Source organism: Protopterus annectens, chromosome 13.part0 (assembly GCF_019279795.1).
Source record: "Protopterus annectens isolate FY-2018-M chromosome 13.part0, PAN1.0, whole genome shotgun sequence".
In the NCBI taxonomy this organism is placed as follows: domain Eukaryota; kingdom Metazoa; phylum Chordata; order Ceratodontiformes; family Protopteridae; genus Protopterus; species Protopterus annectens.
In genome coordinates, this window is record NC_056747.1 from 4225117 (window position 1) to 4250932 (window position 25816).

General features: G+C 42.4%; 1 protein-coding gene across 1 annotated transcript in view; it reads left to right on the forward strand.

The window, feature by feature from the left end:
* Positions 1-25816, forward strand: part of AP3D1 (adaptor related protein complex 3 subunit delta 1) — a 3080434-nt gene that overhangs the window by 2433557 nt on the left and 621061 nt on the right. Inside the window, exon 30 of the mRNA XM_044055492.1 lies at positions 13515-13562. Within this exon, the coding sequence (XP_043911427.1) occupies positions 13515-13562 (48 nt within the window). The remainder of the gene's footprint in view (positions 1-13514; positions 13563-25816) is intronic.

Genomic DNA, 25816 nt, shown 5'->3' on the forward strand with positions numbered 1-25816 from the left:
CTACACACACCATACCACTACTACAGATGCACTCAGCTCTGCTACAAACACTGTATCACTACTACAGCTGTACTTAGCTTTACTACACATACACTGTTCCACTACTACAGCTGTATTCTGCTTTACTGCACACACCATACCACTACTACAGCTGTACTCAACTTTACTACACATACACTGTACCACTGCTACAGCTGTATTCTGCTTTACTGCACACACACTGTACCACTACTACAGTTCTGCTCAGCTTTGCAACACACTCTACTACCACTACTGCTGTACTTAGCTTTACTACACACACTGCACCACTACTACAGCTGTATTCAGCTTTGCTACACACACAGTACCACTACTACAGCTGTATTCAGCTTTGCTACACACACCGTACCTCTACTACAGCTTTACTCAGCATTGCTACACAAACTGTACCACTTCTACAGGTGTACTCAGCTTTACTACACACACCGTACCACTACTACACCTGTAATCAGCTTTGCTATACACTGTACTACCAGTACAGCTGTACTCAGCTTTGCTACACACGCTGTACCACTACTACAGCTGTACCCAGTTTTGCTACACACACCGTGCCACTACTGCGGCTGTACTCAACTTTGCTGCACACACTGCCACTACTACAGCTGTACTCAACTTTGCTACACACTGCACCACTACTACAGCTGTACTTATGTTTGCTACACACATTGCCACTACAGCTGTCAGCTTTGATGCACAGACTGTACCACTACTACAGCTGTGCTAAGCTTTGCAACACGCACCATACTAGTGCTACAGCCATACTCTGCTTTACTACACACACTGCACCACTACTACGGCTGTACTCAGCTTTGCAATACAGACAGTACCACTACTGCAGATGTACTCAGTTTTGCTACAAACACTATACCACTACTATAGGTGTCAGCTTTGCTGTACAAGACTGTACCACTACTTCATTTGTGCAACACACACTGTACCACTACAGCTGTACTTAGCTTTGCTACACACACTGTACCACTACTACATCTGTACTTAGCTTTGCACCACACACCGTACCACGACTACAGCTGTACTCAGCTGTGCTACACACACCTTGCCACTACTACAGCTGTACTCACCTCTTCTACGCACACCTTGCCACTCCTACAGCTGTACTCACCTTTGCTACACACACTGTATCACTACTACAGCTGTACTCAGCTTTACTACACATACACTGTACCACTACCACAGCTGTACTCAGCTTTGCAACACACTGTACTACCACTACTACTGTACTTAACTTTACTACACGCACTACACCACTACTACAGGTGTACTCAGCATTACTACACACAGTGTACCACTACTACAGCTGTACTCTGCTGTACTACACACACCTTACCACTACTACAGCTGTACTCAGCTTTACTACACACATTGCACACCTACTACAGCTGTACTCAGACTTCCTACACACACTGTACCACTACTACAGCTGTACCCAGCTTTGCTGCACACACTACCACTACTACAGCTGTACCCAGCTTTGCTGCACACACTACCACTACTACAGCTGTACTCAGCTTTGCTACACACATTGCCACTACAGCTGCCTGCTTTGCTGCACAGACTGTACCACTACTACAGCTGTGCTCAGCTTTGCAACACACACCATACCAGTGCTACAGCCATACTCTGCTTTACTACACACCGTACCAGTACTACAGCTGTACTCAGCTTTGCTACACACTGTACTACCATTACAGCTGTACTCAGCTTTACTACACACACTGCACCACTACAGCTGTACTCAGCTTTGCAACACACACCGCACCACTACTACAGCTGTACTCAGCTTTGCTACACGCGCCGTGCCACTACTACAGTTGTACTCACCTTTTCTACACACACCTTACGACTACTACAGCTGTACTCACCTTTGCTACACACATTACCACTACTGCAGCTGTACTCAGCTTTGCTGCACACATTACCACTACAGCTGTACTCAGCTTTGCTGCACATACTGTGCCACTACTACAGGTATACTCTGCTTTACTACACACATCATACCACTACTACAGCAGTACTCCACTTTGCTACACACACACTACAACAGCTGTACTCAGCTTTGCAACACACACTGTATCACTACTACAGCTGTACTCAAATTTACTACACACACACACTGTACCACTACTACAGCTGTACTCTGCTTTACTGCACACACACTGTACCACTACTACAGCTGTACTCTGCTTTATTGCACACACCGTACCACTACTACAGCTGTACTCATCTTTGCAACACACTGTACTACCACAACTGCTCTACTTAGCTTTACTACACACACTGCACCACTACTACAGCTCTACTCAGCTTTGCTACACAAACTGTACCACTACTACAGGTGTACTCAACTTTGCTACACAAACTGTACCACTACTACAGGTGTACTCAACTTTGCTTTACAAACTGTACCACTACTACAGCTGTTCTCTGCTGTACTACACACACCGTATCACTACTACAGCTGTACTGTGCTGTACTGCAGACACTGTACGAGTACTGCAGCTGTACTCAGCTTTGCTATGCACTGTACTACCACTACAGCTGTACTCAGCTTTACTACACACACTGCACCACTACTACAGATGTACCCGGTTTTGCTCCATGCACTGTACCACTACTACAGCTGTTCCCAGCTGTGCTGCACTCATTACCACTACTGCAGTTGTACTCAGCTTTGCTACACACACTGTACCACTACTACAGCTGTACCCAGCTTTGCTATACACACTGTACCACTACTACAGCTGTTCTGCACTCATTACCACTGCTACAGTTGTACTCAGCTTTGCTACATACACTGTACCACTACTTCAGCTGTTCCCAGCTGTGCTGCACTCATTACCACTACTACAGTTGTACTCAGCTTTGCTACACACACTGCACCACTACTACAGCTGTAGTCAGCTTTGTGACACATACCATACCACAATTACAGCTGTTTGCAGCTTTGCTGCACACATTACCACTACATCTGTACTCCGCTTTGCTGCACATACTGTATCACTAGTACAGGTATACTCTGCTTTGCTACACACACCATACCACTACTGCAGCTGTACTCCACTTTGCTACACACACACTACAACTACTACAGCTATACTCAGCTTTGCCGCACACACTGTACCACTGCTGCAGCTGTTCTCAGCTGTGCTGCACTCATTATCACTACTACAGTTGTACTCAGCTTTGCTACACACACTGCACCACTACTACAGCTGTAGTCAGCTTTGTGACACACACCATACCACTATTACAGCTGTACTCAGCTTTGCTGTACACATTACCACTACCAGCTGTACTCCGCTTTGCTGCACATACTGTATCACTACTACAGGTATACTGTGCTTTACTACACACACCATACCACTACTACAGCTGTACTCCGTTTGCTACACACACATTAGAACTACTACAGCTGTACTCAGCTTTGCAACACACACCTCAGCTTTGCAATACACACACTGTATCACTACTACAGCTGTACTCAACTTTACTACACACACACTGTACCACTACTACAGCTGTACTCTGCTTTACTGCACACACACTGTACCACTACTGCAGCTGTACTCTGCTTTACTGCACACACACTGTACCACTACTACCGCTGTACTTTGCTTTACTGCACACACCGTACCACTACTACAGCTATACTCAGCTTTGCAACACACTGTACTACCACAACTTCTCTACTTAGCTTTACTACACACACTGCACTACTACTACTACAGCTGTACTCAGCATTGCTACACAAACTGTACCACTGCTACAGGTGTACTCAGCTTTGCTTTACAAACTGTGCCACTACTACAGCTGTTCTCTGCTGTACTACACACACCGTATCACTACTACAGCTGTACTGTGCTGCACTGCAGACACCGTACGACTACTACAGCTGTACTCAGCTTTGCTATGCACTGTACTACCACTACAGTTGTACTCAGCTTTGCTACACACACTGTACCACTGCTACAGCTGTTCTCAGCTTTGCTACACAAACTGTACCACTACTACAGCTGTTCTTGGCTGTACTACACAAACTGTACCACTACTACAGCTGTTCTCGGCTGTACTACACACACCGTATCACTTCTATAGTTGTGTTCTGCTGTACTGCAGACACCGTACGACTACTACAGCTGTACTCAGCTTTGCTATGCACTGTATTACCACTACATGTGTACTCAGCTTTGCTACACACACTGCACCACTACTACAGCTGTAGTCAGCTTTGCGACACACATCATACATTTTATTTATTTTATTTTACATTTGTTAATGGGGGGTGTCTGAGATGAAAAAACCTTTTTCAGCAGAGGCCCGCAGAGAAAAGCTCCACATAGAAAAATTACAGATGCATTTAGTTATTTAGACATGATCAGTATACACAGAAATTACAAAATACATGTTTTTGCAGTAGTATGCAGCACATCAACAGTTACAGTGGAGAGAACAAACAAAAAATATTAATTTAAAAATAAAGGTAATTAATAGATTTGTGGTGTACAGCTGAAATTTGGAACATATGTAGAATATATAGTACACAGGTACAGTACATAAATTGTAGATTAGCCAGTGTTTGTGAGTAAGATTGAAAACTATTATCAAGTACTCTAGATTTAGTATATGTACCTTATCCACTTTCACTAGCCTGGGGAGCAATCATGGCATTGCCAACTTTGCTTGAGATGTTGCCTGATGAAATCTTTAAAGGAGGCTTTGGATGATGTGTTTTGAATGCTAGTGGGGACAGAGTTCCATTTTTTTAGCCACTGAACTACTGTATAGTGCATCTCCAAAGCTATTGTAGCTGTTAGTTTGCTTGATGATCTAAGAGACCTTTTGGCTGAGTGATGTACTAGGTTTTTGAGGACAGGACACTTATTGGGGAGGTAATAGATCAAATTACAGAGGCAGTGCTGATTGTAGGTTAGGAGGTTGGGCAGTTCAAGCCGGTGGAGCTGTCTGAAACAGTACAGTGATGAGTTCTATATGAGCAATTTGCAGCAAAGCGGGAAATTCTGTTATAGCAGGCTTCCGTTTTGCTTAGTTCAGTTTTGTTGAGATTAGTCCGAATGGGAGATGCATAGAGTAGGGTGGATAGAAGTTGGGAGCGAGCAATGGCTGATCTTGTGTTGTTGGTAAGAAATGGTTTGATACGGTAGAGTGATCCCAGTTTGGCATTTACTTTTTTAATAGTTAAGTTGAGATGACTATCAAATTTTAGTTGGTAGTCTATGTTTATTCCCAATAGCTTACTGTGCCACTGGAGCGATTGGAGTAGCATTAGTGGAGTAGTTAATTGACTCTTATCAGTGTTTTTGTTAGAACTGGTTGTAATCATAAGCGGAGTTTTCTTTGGATTGAGGATAAGTTGGGCTTTGGTGAGGTAGTTTTCAACGTCAGTGAATGCTAGTTGAGTGGTCTGCTTTTGATTGAAGTGGTGAAAGCTGTTTTGAGAGTAAGTCTTGTTTCAGTGTTATTTGAGTTGGGGGGGGGTAGTGAAGTAGGAACTGTCCTGTGATACTTAGGATAGAATTGAGTTCACAAAGTGGGAGTTGAATTGTGTTTCAATGGGGACTTTAGTGTCAGGGGTGGTTGGTTTGGGGGTAGCCTTTTGGGTGGATTTTAGTAGCTGGTTTACATTTTTCCAAAATTTTGGGGGGTTGTGTTGGTATTTACTTTGTAATGTCGTGTAGTAGGATTTTTTTGTCCAGCCTAATGCATTTTTTGCATGGTTGCGCAGTTCTTGGTACTTAGGCTTTTTGTTTTTGTTTTTTTTATAGTAAAGCCAGGCAGTGTCTCTGGACTTGAGGATTTGTTTGGTTTCTTTACTAAGCCAGAGATTTGTAGAGGTTCTATACCTTGATTTTGCACAATGGAGTGACAGTGTCTAGGTGTTGTAGAATTGTTTTGGTGAAATATGCTACAGCCTGGTCAAGTGGGAGGGTTTTTATGGGGGTCCAGTCACAGTTACAGAGTAAAGTGTTGAGGACCTCAGGAGAGAATTTTTTTTGTGTTTCTAGTGGATATATAGTTAGTGGTTTTGCATATGCTTGTTCTACTACTTATAAACTATATTATGTTGTGGTCACTTAAGGTGTCTGGGAGACTGCCTGCATGGGGGTACATTGTGGGGTTGTTAGTTAGGAGCCAGTCAAGGATGGATTCCCTTTTAAATTTTTTTTTGTCACATCTAGTTGGAATTTGGACTAGCTGCTGGTAACCATGGAGATTTAGTAGATTACTTGGTGGTTCTGATATGCAAGTGAACCAATCTAGGTTGAAATCCCCCAGAATAAGAGTTTCTTGTGAGTATGTGGAAGAACACCAGGGTAAGAAGTCTTCAAGGCTAGCAGGTATATTACCAGGTAGAATATAGATCACAATTGTGGTGATGACGTTTTTAGGGTGAAGTTGAAGTTGTGAGATAAGTATGTCCCAATTATTGGGGGAGGGGTAGGAGTTTGGTAATTGACGTACAGTTACGTTGGACTTGTACAGTAAGGCAGTTCCACCCCCTTTACGAAGTGGCCTGTCTTGTCTAATGATATTGTAGCCAGTAGGGAGAACTTCTGAGTTAGCTATGTTTTTATTTAGCCAGGTTTCTGTTAAAGCAACTATGTTTGGGAAGTAGTGTGCTATTATGGCCTGGAGTTCAGGTATTTTATTTTTGATACTTCTAATATTAATATTTAGCATTAAAAGATGGTTGGTTTTGCTGCTGCTGTTGATTTGCCCAGGGATGAAGATAGTGGGGGTGTTATATTGTGACATTTGTGTTGGACCAGTTTATGTTGGACAGGATGGATTTGGGCCTGGGTTGGGGTGGATATCCCCACTTATGGTGAGCCTGGTGTTAAAATGGTGATACATACAGATGCTGGAATTTGGTGAGGAGTGTGAGAAAGTATTGTGTTTTTTTGAAGTAGGAATGAGAGCATATGTGTTTAGTTCTGAATTGGTCCGTTATGTAGTTCTTGAACAATTGTGGGCAGATATAATGTGCGGTGTCTGTATATGAGAGTGCATAATGTAGTGTTGTGCTACTAAGTTTAGGGATATTGCTAGAGTGATAACTTGTGGTGTTATAAAGAATTATGAGAAGACAGACTAGACTTAGTTGTGTGATAGTCATGGTTATAAAGTTTAAGTTGGTTCTAGGTGGGGGTCTGAATAGGAATTATAGGGTTGCATTATATTTGGATGGGTAAGTAGTGTGGGTGATGTAAAAAATGCCTAGTGGGAATGAGATGATTGGGAGTATTTTGTGTGGAGCAAGTTGGTGTGGTATAATGTGATCTGACTTGAGGAGCTGTGATTGGTGGAAGTGATGTGAAGGTGTGACTGTAATTCCTATAAATGTAGAGGTAGTGGGGGCGGGATGGAATAGGGGGCAGGGCAGGGGAGCGGAGAGAGCCCAAGCGTTGGCGAGGGTGAACGGAGCGGGGCAGAGCCTACCAAGACGAGAGTAAAAGGTAAGTATTACTTTACAAATCTGAACACTTTAAACAAATTCCTGAGGTCTAATGGCTTACCAGCAAGCAGAATGCAATTGCTGAAGAGCACGTGTGTCCTGGTGGGAGACTAGAAATTTAAAGATGGCTCCATGCTCAGCAGGATTCTAATATAGACTTAGTATTGGGGGAGGGAGATAGCACAAGGGGTGTAAACCAGGTGGAATGCAAAGAAATAAGAGAGGCAATCAGTGGAAATCAGTGAAGGCCTCAGAGGGGGTAAGTAATAATTCAAACTACCTGTAAAGTGAAGGAAAGAAGAGACAGCAAAGTTTATTAAGGTTGAGAGTGTGTCTTCACGTTGACTTGCTGATTAGTAACCAGTTTGTGCACAGATTAGAGTAGGGAGATACATTAGTAATGAAGGGGAATGTATAGAGATGCAAGTAAACAGGTGGGCTTCCAAGTGATACAAACTAAGGCAGAAAGCACTGAGAGGGCTGCTTGATGGTTAATTTAGTCACAGGGATCTGAATAAAATGTATACTGTCTATTGGACAGTTAGGATTACTGCACTAGCTGGGGGGAGGACACAAGGCTACAACAGTTAGTTTTATTAACACGCTGAGAACTACTAAGGAATACTGCTAGTGTTATAGCTTCACACTCATAAAACATACAAGTAGAATGCCTGGGTGGACTGACCCTGCTCTTGAGGCACAAAATGTATATCTTTGATTAGTTTTGTAGAACTGATTTCTTCTTGTACTGTATGGGTGGAGTGGTAGCTGCAGACTGCAGATTTGCTTGAGTGTATTCCTGCTCTTGAGGCTCAAAATGTATATCTGCGTTACTACTACTACAGCTGTCAGCTTTGCTGCATAGACTGTACCACTACTTCAGCTGTGCTGAGCTTTGCAGCACACCCCATACCTCTACTACAGGTGTACACTGCTTTACTACCCACACCGTTCCACTACTACAGCTGTACTCAGCTTTGCAGCACACACCATACCACCACTACAGCTATACTTAGCTTTGCTACGCACACCGTAGCACTACAGTTGTACTCAGCTTTACTACACACACTGTAGCATTACTACAGATGTACTCAGCTTTGCTACACAAACTGTACCACCACTACAGCTGTACTCAGCTTTGCTATACACTGTACTACCACTACAGCTTTGCTATGCACTGTACTACCACTACAGCTGTACTCAGCTTTGCTATGCACTGTACTACCACTACAGCTGTACTCAGCTTTGCTACACAAACTGTACCAGTACTACAGCTGTACCCAGCTTTGCTACACACACTGTACCACTACTACAGCTGTTCTCTGCTATACTACACACACCGTATCACTACTACAGCTGTACTGCAGACACTGTACGACTACTACAGCTGTACTCAGCTTTGCTATGCACTGTACTACCACTACAGCTGTACTCAACTTTGCTACACAAACTGTACCACTACTACAGCTGTACCCAGCTTTGCTACACACACTGTACCACTACTACACCTGTTCTCTGCTGTACTACACACACCGTATCACTACGACAGCTGCACTGTACTGTACTGCAGACACCATACGACTACTACAGCTGTACTCAGCTTTGCTATGCACTGTACTACCACTACAGCTGTACTCAGCTTTGCTACACACACTGCACCACTACTACAGCTGTACCCAGCTTTGCTACACACACTGTACCACTACTACAGCTGTACCCAGCGTTGCTGCACACACTGTACCACTACTACAGCTGTACCCAGCTTTGCTACATACACTGTACCACTACTACAGCTGTACTCAGCTTTGCTGCATTCATTACCACTACTACAGTTGTACTCAGCTTTGCTACATACACACTGCACCTGTACTACAGCTATAGTCAACTTTGCGACACACATCGTACCACTATTACAGCTGTACTCAGCTTTGCTGCACACATTACCACAGCTGTCAGCTTTGCTGCATAGACTGTACTACTACTACAGCTGTGCTGAGCTTTGCAGCACACACCATACCACTACTATAGCTGTACTCAGTTTTGCTACACACACTGTACCACTACAACAGATGTACTCAGCTTTACAACACACACTGTATCACTTCTCCAGCTGTATACTGCTTTACTACACACACCGTTCCACTACAGCTGTACTCAGCTTTGCAACACACACCGTACCACCACTACAGCTGTTCTCAGCTTTGCAACACACACCGTACCACCACTACAGCTATACTTAGCTTTGCTACGCACACTGTACCACTACTGCAGTTGTACTCAGGTTTGCTACACACACTGTAGCGCTACTACAGATGTACTCAGGTTTACTACACACACTGTAGCGCTACTACAGATGTACTCAGGTTTACTACACACACTGTAGCACTACTACAGATGTACTCAGCTTTGCTACGCACACTGTAGCACTACTACAGCTGTGCTCATCTTTGCTACGCACACTGTAGCACTACTACAGCTGTGCTTATCTTTGCTACGCACACTGTAGCACTACTACAGCTGTACTCAGCTTTGCTATATACACTGTAGCACCACTACAGCTGTACTCATCTTTGCTATACACACTGTACCACTACTACAACTGTACTTAGCTTTGCTACCCACACCGTACCACTACTACAGCTGTAGTCAGATTTGTAACTCACACAGACACACACACTCTCTTTCTCGCACACACACAAATACATACACACTCGCACACTGTATCGCTTCTAGAGGTGCACTCATCTTTGCCACACACAATACCTTTTTTTAGTGATCAGTGCTACGTTTGCATTTTTCATGGACTACTCTTTATGGTTTTCTTTTTGAACTGTTGGTAATTGTTGATCACGTCATGTACCATTCATCATTCTGTATAATACTTTGTGGTTCATGTTTGAAGCTACTTCAATATTGTAGTGTTTGCTCAATTCCCAGTGCAGCTGTCTTGTCATATAATTGCGTCTTAAAGTGTAATCTTGTATCACACCCAGCAACAAGTATGACTGTTTGCAGTTCTTTTTTACAGAACTTGCATTTGTCTGTCTCTCCAACATGTTCAATGGACCTGGTATACCAATGTTTACATAGTCTGCTATCCCTGGCTGCCATTATTAGCATTTCACTTGTTTTATTTCAACCATTCCTGTGCCAAATCCTGATCAATATGATGATGTTTTATTCCTCTTATACATGTCTTATCTAATACTTCTCCTTATATCTTTCTGTTGTTTTTTGGCACATTCATTTACTGATTTTTGTCTACTTCTGGTTTGATTTCGATTCCCACATACCACCTGAATGCTTCTGCTAAAATGAGCAGAGAGGTCATCTTAGACTTCCTGTCCTCGTGTTGTAAAACTTTCACTATGACTTGATCTGATGAAGTCAGCAGATATATATGCAGTCCCACAACTACAGGTCTATCCATGTAATCAGTTTCAAGGACGCCCATGCCTCTTCAGAGCAAGGAATGTGTAGTCTTGGTATACACTGATTTTTATGTATTATTTGAGAATCGTGAAGCATTTTTATTGTTTTCCTGTCCAACTGATCCAATATCATTTGGAAGTCAGTCAGTCATACCCAAACAGTAAGTTAAAACAGGAAGAGCAAACTGGAATGTAGCTCGGACTTTATTCCTAGACGTCAATGTTGTTTTCAATATTAGTTGTAGTCTTCTGAAGTATTCCTTAGTGAGTTTTAGTCACATTTGTTTGTTTTATTGCTTTATTGTACATAGTCAGAAAGCAAGTTGTTGGTCTGTAGTTTTTAGAATGGCTTACAGGCTCACTCATAGGGACGAGTATTGTTTTAACTGTTGTTAACCAGGTTGGTGTCTGTTTGGAATGCATGTAAAAGTAATTCTTTCTCAAGGCTAAATCTTTGTTTAAAGACGTTACTACTTTTAGCTAAAAGTTAAGTACAGCATCTGGGCTCATTTTCCATTTAGGAGCTATACTTAATTTTGTTTCAATTTCTGTGGCCATTATTTCATTCCAATTTATATCCTCTACATTTGAATTCCTTACTGTTTCTTTTAATGTTTCTGTCTATTCAGCAACTCTGTCATGTTCCAGAGGATATTCATAAATATTTTGTCCAGAATGGGTTTCTATTTGTTTTGCTTTGTTTCCCACTTCTGTGTAAAACATTTTTAGGTCATTGATGAGTTGCTTATTACATGTTTTTCCTTTATATTTATCTGCATATCTTGTAAGTTTTTTGCCTGTAGTGATATCTATTTGCCGTAGTGTTTGATTGGTTCTGGTCTGTTCTGATACTATGCATTGCTGTTCTGATACTATGCATTGCTTTTACCATATCTGTTGTTCTAAGTATTTTTGCTGATCTGTTCCCTTTTCTGTACTCTTCTAATAGTGACACTTCTTGTCTTGGTTTATAGTTTTCTCTGTTCATTGCTTCAGTGGTGGCATTTTAATTCTTCCTTTCCTTTGTCATTGCTCTATATTTTTGTGTTAACAGTTTTATCTGTTAATTTAGCTGTACAGAAATGTATCCTATTTGCTTCTGTTCTATGAATTTCTTCTAATAATCTTGATTGCTCTGGTCTATATTTACTTTCTATAATATATTGTTTTCATTGACCTTAATACATCTATCCAGCTGTATTAAGTCAAACATCTTCCGTTCGAAACTGAGAGCACGTTCATTGTTTCGAATCTGAGGGCATGTTCATTGTTTCAAATCTGAGGGCACGTTCATTGTTTCGAAACTGAGGGCACGTTCATTGTTCTCATTTGTGTCCTCCAATGTCCAGTGTGGCTTTCTGCCAATTAACCACTGAGGTGCTGGACTGATGAAGTCAAATGTGTAGGGGGGGTATCATAGAGGGACTGTCTGAGAATACCCTCATCCCTTTGTATCCTAAATCCAAGTTGATAATCATCTTATTTTATTTATTTGTTTGATATTTGTTTACTGGGGTGGTCTGATTGGGCTCAGTGGATGCCCGGGGAGTAAAGCTCCACATACAGTAAAGTCCAATACATTGCATTCTTATATGTGTATACCGTGACAGTTGGAGTTTCACAACAGCTGTAGGTGCAGTTTGAGGAATTTAGTGCGAATTTTCTGAGCATCTTTGATCCTAACAGTTAGGTCTGCGGCTGAGGTGAAGAGGAAGAGCAGGGATGGAACGAGTTGGCAGATGAAAATATTAAGTTCCTCTCCAAGAAAAATGCCACTAGGCTTTTAATAGATGTTATAAAACAGCTTTATTTTCCTTGTAGATCCATTTCCAGCATGTTAGGAGCAGTAATATTGTTGTGAATAAGAATATCTTACCTACGTGTCTGCAATGATTGTTAAATATGTAATGAAAGATGGCTGTGGCATGTGCATTCTTTAATTCTGAGTTTGTTTAGGGCATAGTTCGCAACAAATCAGGGACAAATCTCAACTGAATTAGGGCAGATCCTGAAGTAATCGGGGACATTTTTAAAATATTAGTACTATTAACTTGATGAATTGACAGAATAAGAGTATGTGAGTTTATATACATATTTTGAAGTAAAAAAATTCTAAATATTGTAATTATTTATTAAGTTTAATTCACCACCTTTTCTCAAAAAATAACCAGTTTAGGAAGGATTAAGGGGAGCAAAGATAACATTTGACTTGTAATCAGGGACTTCCATGAAGATCTGAGACAGTTGAGATGTATGGTATAGAGTGTTGCATTGCTCGTCTCTCATCTCCTGTTTTACAATTGCAATCTAGAAATTCAGGTTTCTGTTTCTAGTGTTGTTCCCAAATTTTCTGATGTGTTATAGTCTCAGTACAGAGTAGTCCTTTAATGCTTTCTGTCAATGACTAACCACGATTTGAAGTTTCAGCATGATATGATGATATGTATTAGAATGTTTCAACCTTTTACTTTAACATCCGTTTGATATATGAATGTTTTGAACTTTGTTTTTTCCTGTACTCACTGACATTTATATGAATGTATTTTTTCCAGCCCATGTCTAATTACACTCTTCTTGCTGACGATTCCTACATAACAGTGGTGAGTAAAAAATGTGACTGTAGTCTGGCTTGTAATTTTTCATATTTTACTGAACCAAAGTGTTTTTTTGTTTAGAGCTTAGATGTGAAAGTAGTTCTGAAACTTCTGGTTTATTAGTGAGTGAGTGTCCTTCCATACTTAATGTTTATTTACTTTCTAATCACTGATTTAAGAAATTAACTTTTGATAGAATGCAAATGTACTGTCTGTGAACTGAGTGTTTGCATTGGTGTGGTGTGTGTAGTGTATGCAAAAGGTGATGTGCTTGTGTACTGAGGATATGAATGTGTCTTGTGTGTATGACAGTGGTGACCTCAGAGTTCGAATGTAATTGAAGGAGGGAGATCACAGCCTCTCCCTGGTGATGCTGAGAGGGGAAGCTCCGTTATGAATTTGCCATTACATGTGAATCCACCCCCAATGTGCAGTTCGGCTGCAAGTGTATATTCCAGCCCCTGTGAGAGAGTTAAGTTTTGCTTTGATAGCTAGGTGTATGGTTTGTTTCTCACTTTGTAGAGTTAAGGTTTGTAGTTTGGGAAGCCCCTACCAAACATCAACAGGGACACTGCCAGCAAAGCTTTTTCCATATCACTGCAATTTGCTTTCTTGCATTTCTTTAATTTGCTTGTTTCCATTTGTTAGCCAAGAAGTTCTGACACTGGGCAGAACACATTTTCATTGAAAAAATCAGAGAGAGAGAGAAAAGTTCCAGTTAGACATTAAAAGATTCATTGCCAGAATTTGGAAGTTGTGTCAAACACTAGACAATAGATACTGCAGTGCAAATCAAAAACAGAATGGTGTCTCTAAGACAATGGGCACACTTTGTTTGCTAACATATCCAGATAGATGTCCTTCCTTATCACTGTTGCATTATTCCTAGCAAAAGGGATGTCTTCCAAGGATAGCCATACATTCGGCCTGCACTCTAAAGCCTTGGGTCCTTCTAGCCGTTGTACGTCAGATATATGTTCTACGTCCAGGGCGTACGGTACATAAGTGACATGTATTCATCAAATCTTCAACTTCTTTGCTGCCAATCCTAACTCTGGTTTTGAATTCAGTTTGTAAGTTGTTTGCAGCATTTCAGCTACCGAGCCTAAAGTAGATAAGTACCTAACTGAGGATTCATCCTTTTCCCCCCTCTTTGTTTGGTTGCCTTTTTTGCTAGGTGCAGACCAGTATCACACACACTATAATATTTGGCAGTCCTTTGTACCAAAAACACTGTGCATTCATCTGTTGTCTGTCACTGTATTTGGAAATCCAGTGTGTTCAGCTATTGGTTCTGAGAGCTATAGCTTTACAATTCGCCCACCCGGGCATTCAGCCACTTTCTAAAAAGAAGTCTAAAAAGATGTGTTTAAAGATTTCAGCTGCCCAACCTCTACTGGATGTCGCTTAGGGTCTAATAAAAAGCCCTTGGACCATCTGGTCCTGATGCCTGCAGCCTTTGCCATGAACTCATTGAGGTGACATGGGGTATGCTATTCAAAGTCAAAAAAGTCAGAGTAAACTTTATTGTCATTCAGACATTACACAAGTGCAAAAAGTGAACAAAATTCCGTGTCTCCAGACTCAATGTGCAGACAACATATAGACTGTTTTCACAGACATTTACACATTTAGCACCTACCTATTATGTCAGAGACATGCAGGTAGACAGACTAATATTGCACTTAGAAACACATTTCAACACTTTTCGAACTGAGCACATACTTGCATGAGACTTTAGTATTGCACAGGTACTTGGTTAAGACATTACACTGATCCTTGCACAGAAAGAGAAATTTGAGTATTGCACTGTGAACATTAGAGTATTGCACTATGGTTAATTTACGAATTTGCAACATTTATTGCACTGAAAGAAGAGATATTTTACTGTATTGTTACTGCCCTAGGTGGCTTATGAGTTACAGTCATGGTGAATATTGTACTAAGTATTAGATGACTGGTAACCAGGTTAATGCACAGTTTGAGGCAGTTTCTACTGACCCAGTTGGACATCATGGAGAGTAATGGTCACTAGAGTTCAACCAAGCCAAGACCTCCAGCGACCTGTGTCCAACCAGTGCTTCGTGTCCCTCCCCAGGTGGCTGACACACACACACACACACACACACACACACACGCACACACACTTTGAGGTTTGATTTACGCACTCACCTGGGAAAGGCTGGCACAGGTTTACTAGCTATTCCCTCTTCAGCCCAGACCATAAGGTAGTAGTTATTACTGGCACCAGTCACTCCTTATCATCTGCTTTAAGGACCTTAACAAAGGATGTCCAATCTTACTGTGTAATATTAATATTAGCACAAGTGGTAGCTTGACCAAGAGTAAGGGTATTAAGAGTCACCCACACAGTGTCACCAAATAAATATGCAAGTACTCTGAAAACTTAAATATTTCTACACAGATCAGCCAAAATGAAAAGTTTAAATATAGTTAATAATACATAATAAAAGAACAAGACAATACTAAATATATATTCACAGTAACATCAGCGTTCAAAACCACAGGAAATATTTAAAACAGTATTGCAGGACAGTCAAATAAATGAAGAAAAATATCTGAAATAAGCCTTACTATATTCCTGACTGTATCTGAGAATTATACTGTTCCCTAGACTTACTTACTCATAGCAAGGCAGATGTGTGGTAAGTGGGTCTTGTTATTGTTCGGTCCAAGAGAGAACACAGAATGCTCAGTCTCTCTAAGAGAGTTCTCAAATTAATATCTCAAATATTACTGTTGGGATAGCTTGCAGAATGAGATCACTTCTTGTCACCTGACTCTTGTTCCCAGGTGGAACCCCCACTGCTGGAAGCTGGCAGTATTTAGCATCTACTTGTGAAAATAGTACATTAGACCTCAGATCTTTGGCAGATGCTAGAAGTCATAAAACAGTTGCATTCCTTCATGCTTTCAAGACTAGTAATTAGTTCCCCCTAAAGACAATACAGAAATTGTCTCAGCACAGACTCTGTGTCTGTAGCTGCATTGAAAACTGAAAGATACCATCTTTTATTGCATAGCCTGTAAAGTAATTTAATTTCAGCTGTTTACTAAAGTTTGCTGGACTGAAGTTAACCTCCTGTTAAAACCGTTACAATAGTTTATGCACGTTTCTTTTCTCTTCCAGTATGGCAGACAAACACTTTACAAAATACCTTTTCAACACACGTGTCTGTACAAATCAGTTTGATATACATGACATACAGCTCTAATACAGTTGTAACACAAGCATCTTATATATAGCTTTCATCCTTCTAAGTTGGGAACTGCTGATTGAGAGCCCAGTGTCCAAGTGTATTAGTTCTGGTTTAGGCACTTGGGCTTCAGGCCAGTTATTTTACATTAAGAAGGTTCGTGGTCTGCACTCTTGTGGGAGAAGAGGCTGGACTCTGCCCTTCTGAGCTGGGAATTTCTGGTTAAAGGTTTATAGTGCCTGAATATTTGAACTGTATCTTACTGAAATTGGTACACCTTGTTTGCTCTAGCACAGACTAGATCCAGGCCTGCTGAATCTAGCTTTGTTTATATGCTTGTTGTTTGTTTGCTTGTTATTTCCCTGGAAGCTAATTCCACCTAATACGTGGCTTCTCAGCGGTTCTGTGGATCACTAGTGATATCTGCATTGCTAACTGTACTTATTTCCTTGTTTCACTTGAAAGAAAGTTACTGTTTGTCATTTTTGCATTTAGTTACTTGTAACACATTGCACTCAAGTTACCTGGCACTTGCTCACTAAAGCAATTATATACGTCAGCACTAAAAATTAAAAGCACTACACCCTCACTCCCCACTGGCCCTTGTTTTCAATTATTAAGGAATTCCCAATATTATTCTAGCATGTCCAAAGGTCAGATGTCAATCTCCTCTCCTGTCCAGCTGGTGAATCTGGGAATCTTGAGGCAATGTTATAACTGCCTCATGTACACAGACAACCCTCCTCCTCCTCCCACATAACACAAATACTTGCGAGAGATGCAGCTATTTAGCCAAACTGGAGGCTGAGCTCTCTCAACTCAGGACTGGCAAGACCAGACAGGAGGAGAAGGCAACTACACACACCACAAAACCAGCCTCACATAATGCTACCACACCACTGAATCAAACACATAAACACACAAAGACATACTCGGAGGCTCTGAGTAAAATTTACCTAAACAGCAGAGGCCTCCAAAGCAGACACCCAAACAACTGCTACCTCAAGACACCCCACAAGCAACACATAAACCACAAAAGCAGTGTGCAAAGCAGTCACAGCCCTTAAAGCCAAATACAACACCAAACATACTTGTCATAGGTGACTCCATAGTCAGACACACTGACGTCCCACTCACCAGGCTGAACAAGGAGAGGGTCACAGTAAGCTGCCTATCGGGCGCTAGAATCCGCCACATAACACAAGCACTGGTCACTACACGGCAAGTACAAATATGACACAGTCATTGTCCATGCTGGTGTGAACGACCTGAGACGTACCTCCCTGGACTACATGAAAAGAGACATAGAGGAGCTCTCTGATTATGTAGCCCAGGCAGGTATGACCCTAACCCTGAGCAGTATCCTTCCTTCACCAAGAATGATGCCACAATATAGAGACAAGATGATCAGCTTTAACAATTGGCTTAATGTCTGATGTCATTCAAAGGGGATCCAGTGTCTGTCTGCCTGGGGTGACATGCTTGACAAGCCACGCTGCTTCGCAAGGGATGGCTTGCACCTGTCACCCCTGGGATTCCGGATATTGGCTAAGGCTCTTGCCACCCCATAGTGCCTTTTTTAGGCAAGGCTCAAATTCTAAACCTACCACCCTAGAAAACAAAAATGGGAAGAAACTGAGGGTAATGCTGCTCAATGCCAGAAGTCTAAATCTCAAAATGCACGCACTCGAGGCCCTTCTCAGTATGGAGAACATCGATGTCTGTGCTGTAACTGAAACCTGGTTCAAGGCTCCTGAGAGCACCCCGGCACTATTAGGTTTTACCTCATATCATGCGTTCCTGCCCCAAAACCCGGACCACACCACAAAAGGGGGGGTGTATCCATATTCATAAAGGATACCCACACCTCCAGGTTGGTGGCAACGCACAAAGCTCGGAAACCATCCAGGTGCAACTAACCATAGGCAAAACTGCTCTACAAATTGTAGCATGCTACAGGCCACCCTCTCAAACTCAGGAACCCCACACAGCCTTCCTGAAGACACTGGAGGGTATAAATGTATCTCCAAACACCATCATATTGGGTGACTTCAACTACCCGAATATAGACTGGGAACATTACTCAAGCCCTAACTTTCTAGCCCAACGGTTCCTGGAGTTCATAAATTCAAATGCCATGGAACAGCTAGTCACTGTTCCCACGAGAGGAGAAAATATACTAGATCTCATTACCACAAACATGGGGACAAAATGCTCCACACCGGAAGTATATCCCTTATTGGTGAGATCTGATCATAAACTAATCTCACTGGAAATCCACATCCCGCCCCCACCCCAAACAAAAAAGACCACAGTGAAGAACTTCTCTAAAGCAAACTTCACACTACTCAAGACTGGTGTGGTATCCTTCAAGGCCCCTGAGACAGTGGAAACCACAACCCAAGCTGCTGAAGCCCTTACAAATGCCTTCTATGAACACCTCCAGGACTGCATGGATCAGGCAATCCCAAATAAAAACCAAGACTCTTTCCACAAAGGGCAAACGTCCAGTCTGGTGGACCCCAGCCATTAATAAACTTTTGCAATAAGAGGAGAAAGCTATTACATGGTAGAACAAAATCCATAAAAGGGAAGTCACCCCTGATCATTATTAGTAAAAAAATACGAGCACTCATAAAATCAACTAAGGCCAATTTTGAGAGAAAAATTGCCATGGATTCAAAGGACAATCATAAGGCCTTTTTCAGCTATGTTAGGAACCTGGGTGGAAACTCCCAGATATGCTCAGAATTAGTCCAAAATGATACAAAAATCACTGAACCCACAGATGTTGCCGACATACTGGCAGACAGGTTCAGTGCAAACTTCACCCCCCTCTCCCCCCCTAAAGGAGAGATAACTATCCCAGCGGAGTGTAGCCTCCCAGACATCTCAAATGCGCAGGTGAAAGCTGCTCTCTCTAAAGCTAAAAACACAGCATCAATGGGACCGGATGGTGTCCCCGGCTGTGTGCTTCACGAGCTAAATGAGGAATTAAACCCACACATAAGGCAGCTGTTTAATCTCAGCCTTACCACAGGATACGTGCCCAAGGAGTGGCGTACGGCAACTGTGGTCCCACTCCACAAAGGCGGTGCCTCTACAGATCCTGGTAATTACCGCCCCATAAGCTTAACAAGTCTAGTCTGCAAAGCTATTGAGAGGATCATAATGGAGCTCATAAACAAAGATATATAGGGGACTTGCAGACATTGGACCCGACCCAGTTTGGCTTCGTCAAGGGAAGATCATGCCTTTTGAACTTGGTCGACTTCTTCTAAACAGTCACCAATGCCATTGATGAGGGAAAGGCAGTCCATACAGCCTACCTTGACCTTGCAAAGGCTTTCGACACAATACCCCACTCGGGTATTGTAAAAAAAACTTACCAGCTTAAATGTAAACCCATATGTCACAAGATGGGTTGCAAACTGGCTTAAGGACAGAACCCACAGGGTTACAGTTGCTGGCGCTATGTCAGACTCCAAGCCAGTCGCATGTGGTGTCCCACAGGGCTCGGTCCTTGGCCCCCTATTGTTCGGCATCTACTTCTCAGAAGTACAGGCCAACATGGGAGGACTTTGGCTGACAAAGTTTGCAGACGACTGCAAACTGGGCGCCATAGTGGAAAGTGCATCGGACACGGATATCCTTCAGAAGGGACTCACGGAAACAGATAGCTGGTGCCAGAGCCATGGCCTGAAGTTAAACGCCAAAAAATTTAGTCATACCCTTCGGGAAAAACAAGGTAACCCCAAGCTACCATATAGGTGGCAATCCACTAAGCACAGAAGAGGTTATCAGGGACCTGGGGACCCAGGTTGACAGTGGCCTTTCTTTTGACACTCACGTTGCTAAAGTGGTTAGAAAGATCTTCTACATTGCCCACCTGATCATGAAGGGATTCACATCCAGATCTAGTGAGGTCATTGTTCCCCTGTACTCTTCACTTATCAGACCAATGCTCGAGTACAATGCCCCATTCGGGATGTATCTCGCCCGACATCTGCAGCAATTGGAGAGACCCCAAAAGTTTCTCACCAAAAGGATAAAGGGACTCCAAAATCTGTCATATGCTGCCAGATTGAAGAAACTCCAGCTCTATTCAGTCGCATACCGTCTGCTCAGAGGTGACATGTGCCTGACATACAAGGCCATGTCCAACCCGGAATTAATGGACATGCTCCACCTCAAAAAATCCAAATCCACCAAAACCACTAGAGCAAGCGACTTAAACCTTAGCACGGATATAAATAGGACGTGCTGGAGGGATAGATTTATCACTCAGAGACTCCCTATGCTGTGGAATAGAGTCCCGGTCCATGTGAGGCAGAGCACCTCGCTGGCTCTGTTCAAGAGAAATCTGGACTTGTGGATGGGAGATCGTAGGTTTACCCCGGGAATCATCTCTGTGTCACTGCTGGACAGAGGCACAACAAACTAATGGGTACAGTATTTTTTCATATAAGGGGTGGCGTAAGCCACAAAAATTCGGGCTAGGCTTATAAATGCCTTGGGGCAGATAGCCTAGTATAAACCTATATCATGTTGATAGTCACATATAACATATAATTATTTACAAAATTCCAGATAGCTGTGATGGCAGTATCTCCCTTCATCACACCCATTATCAGTTCCCTGCTTTGCCTAATGGTCTTTCTACAACACTGGGGTTTTTTACAAAGTGTCTCACCCCAGTCATTGTCATTTGCAGATTCTATGGTGTTCAGATTTTTTTGTCTGAATGACCTTATTCACGCCCCTCTCAGCATCATCTTCTGCAGGACCTCAAATGTATCATGCTGCTTCTCTGCAGAGTGGGCTTCCCACCAAGTCTCAAGATGTCCAGCTTCTTCTCTGCAGAATGGGCTTCCCACTAAGTCTCAAGATGTCCAGCTTCTTCTCTGCAGAGTGGGCTTCCCACTAAGTCTCAAGATGTCCAGCTTCTTCTCTGCAGAGTGGGCTTCCCACTAAGTCTCAAGATGTCCAGCTTCTTCTCCGCAGAGTGGGCTTTCCACTAAGTTTCAAGATGCCTAGCTTCTTATCTGCAGAGTGGGCTTCCCACTAAGTCTCAAGATGTCCAGCTTCTTCTCTGCAGAATGGGTTTCCCACTAAGTCTCAAGATGTCCAGCTTCTTCTCTGCAGAGTGGGCTTCCCACTAAGTCTCAAGATGTCCAGCTTCTTCTCTGCAGAGTGGGCTTCCCATTAAGTCTCAAGCTGTCCATTCTTACCCCTTTACAGGACCATCTTTTCTTTGCATGTAGGATTCAGACCCTGTCCATAATGAATTTTCTTTCTCCTCCCAAGGTACTGTCAATGATAACATTCTTTCAGTCTCTTCTTCCTTTGCAAGTGATGCCAGCAAGAGAGTTTCTGAGAGCCCTGTGGTTCATGGCTTCCACCTTTCCTATGATTCCTTTTGTCAGATTCCATATGAAGAATTCTCATTGGTTTCTCAAGACAGTTAGTTTGCTGCAACATTGTTGCACACTAGACTTTCACATTCCTTTCTTGCCTTGCCTATGAAGGTGTTTTTTTGTGGATCCACCATATTTCAATGCATTTAAGCCTACCTTTTCAGTTTTTCTTTCCAACTCAGGAGCTGTTTACAGATGCCTCAGATCTGGGTTCAGGGTGGTTCATCCAACAAAATTAGGATCCAGGATGTCTAGTCTCGTTGACAGGAAAAGGACAGTGTCAGCATGAAGGAGATGAAAGCTCTTATTCTAGATCTTCATGCTCTGCATTCCCTTTGGATTCCAGGTCCCATCGGAATTTTCACATACAACACCACTGTCGTGTGGTACACGAACAAGCAGGGGAGAACAATGTCTTACCATCTCTTCAGACTAGTCTTCATTGCCTGGGATTTCACCATCATTCATTGGTTCATATTCCCTAGTGGCAGACTGTCTCAGCAGGTCCATCACAGATCCTACGATGTGAATGCTTCACAGGGAGGTTTTCCTAGACATTGTCCATCAGTGTAGTATTCCTCAAGTAGATCTGAACAGACAATTTCCCAAGTTCTGTTTAAGAGTACCAAGTCCTCTGGCTTGGAAATTGGACAGCATGTATTTTTTATTGGAAAGGGATGCGTAGCCATTCTTCTTCTGTTGCCAAGGGTCCCATACATGATCATGTGGGACAGACCCAGAATCTTGTTGGTGACCCCCTTTTGGCTCTACAGCATAGTTATCCCCTTTCTTTTTCACCTGGCCAGGGTCAGTCATCACTTTACCCCACAGGATGGAGCCTCTCACACAAGAAAATAGCTCTCTAATTCACCCTCATTTTCTCATGCTACAGTTGACTCTGTAGGTGAGAGGGTTTTAATTCATTTCATCCCCAGTTTTCTGAAGTCATTCCTAGAGTTTTTTCAGGCAGCCAGAAAACGCACTACTAAAAGAAGTCTTATTTTGCAAACTGGAAGAGATTTTCTGTACACTGTCAACAACAAACAGGATCCTCTGTTAGAGGTATTCCTAATGTCCTTATTTGTGTCGTGCAATGACCAGGACCCTCTGTTAGAGGTATTCCTAATGTCCTTATTTGTGTCGTGCAATGACCAGGACCCTCTGTTAGAGGTATTCCTAATGTCCTTATTTGTGTCGTGCAATGACCAGGACCCTCTGTTAGAGGTATTCCTAATGTCCTTATTTGTGTCGTGCAATGACCAGGACCCTCTGTTAGAGGTATTCCTAATGTCCTTATTTGTGTAAGTTGCAATGACCAGGACCCTCTGTTTTATGCATTCCTAATGTCCTTATTTATGGGCCGTGCAATGACCAAGACCCTCTGTTATAGTGATTCCTAATGTCCTTATTTGTCTGTGTTGTAGTGACCAGGACCCTCTGTTGTAGGTACTCCTAATGTCCTTATTTGTGTGTGTTGCATTGACCAGGACCCTCTGTTATAGGTACTCCTAATGTCCTTTATTTGTGTGCGTTGCAATGACCAGGACCCTCTGTTAGAGGTATTGCTAATGTCCTTATTTGTGTGCGTTGCAATGACCAGGACCCTCTGTTATAGGTACTCTTAATGTCTGTTGCAATGACCAGGACCCTCTGTTAGAGGTATTGCTAATTTCTTTATTTGTGTGTGTTGCAATGACCAGGACCCTCTGTTATAGGTATTCCTTATTTGTGGTGTTCCAATGACCAGGACCTTTGTTATAGGTATTCCTAATGTCCTTATTTGTGTGCGTTGCAGTGACGAGGACCCTCTGTTGTAGGTACTCCTAATGTCCTTATTTGTGTGCGTTGCAGTAAACAAGACCCTCTGTTATAGGTACTCCTAATGTCCTTATTTGTATGTGCTGCAGTGACCAGGAGCCTGAGTTATAGCTATTACTAATGTCCATATTTGTGTGTTGCAATGACCACAACCCTCTCTTACAGGTATTCCTAATGTCCTTATTTGTGTGCGTTTAAATGACCAGGACCCTCTGTTTTAGGTAATCCTAATGTCCTTATTTGTGTGCGTTGCAGTAACCAGGACCCTCTATTTTAGGTATTCCTAATGTCCACATTTGGGTGCGTTGCAATGACCACGACGCTCTCTTATAGGTATTCCTAATGTCCTTATTTGTGTGCATTTCAGTGACTAGGACCCAGAGTTATAGGTATTGCTAATGTCCATATTTGTGTGCGTTGCAATGTCCGTGACCCTCTCTTACAGGTATTCCTAATGTCCTTATTTGTGTGCATTTAAATGACCAGGACCCTATGTATTAGGTATTCCTAATGTCCTTATTAGTGTGCATTGCAATAAACAGGACCCGCTCTTAGAGGTATTCCTAATGTCCTTATTTGTGTGCGTTGCAACAACCAGGCCTCTATTTTAGGTATTCCTAATGTCCGTATTTGTGTGCATTGCAATGACTATGACCCTCTCTTATAGGTATTCCTAATGTCCTTATTGGTGTGCGCTGCAATGACCAGGACCCTGAGTTATAGCTATTACTAATGTCCATATTTGTGTGTTGCAATGACCACACCCCTCTCTTACAGGTATTCCTAATGTCCTTATTTGTGTGCGTTTAAATGACCAGGACCCTCTATTTTAGGTATTCCTAATGTTCACTTTTGGGTGCGTTGCAATGACCACGACCCTCTCTTTTAGGTATTCCTAATGTCCTTATTTGTGTGCGTTTAATTGACCAGGACCCTGAGTTATATCTATTGCTAATGTCCATATTTGTGTGCGTTGCAATGACCGTGACCCTCTCTTACAGGTATTCCTAATGTCCTTATTTGTGTGCGTTGCAATGTCCAGGACCCTCTATTTTAGGTATTCCTAATGTCTGTATTTGTGTGCATTGCAATGACTATGACCCTCTCTTATAGGTACTCCTAATGTCCTTATTTGTGTACATTGCAGTGACCAGGACCCTCTGTTACAGGTATTCCTAATGTCCTTATTTGTGTGCGTTGCAATGTCCAGGACCCTCTATTTTAGGTATTCCTAATGTCTGTATTTGTGTGCATTGCAATGACTATGACCCTCTCTTATAGGTACTCCTAATGTCCTTATTTGTGTACATTGCAGTGACCAGGACCCCCTGTTACAGGTATTCCTAATGTCCTTATTTGTGTGCAATGACCAGGACCCTCTGTTATAGGTACTCCTAATGTCCTTATTTGTGTGCGTTGCAATGACCAGGACCCTCTCTTATAGGTACTCCTAATGTCCTTATTTGTGTACATTGCAGTGACCAGGACCCTCTGTTATAGGTACTTCTAATGTCCTTATTTGTGTACATTGCAATGACCAGGACCCCCTGTTATAGGTACTCCTAATGTCCTTATTTGTGTGCCATGCAGTAACCAGGACCCTCTCTTATAGGTATTCCTAATGTCCTTATTTGTGTGCGTTGCAATGACCAGGCCCTCTGTAATACGTACTCCTAATGTCCTTATTTGTGTGCGTTGCAATGACCAGCACCCTCTGTTATACGTACTCCTAATGTCCTTATTTGTGTGCATTGCAATGACCACGGCCCTCTGTTATAGGTACTGCTAATGTCCTTATTTGTGCACG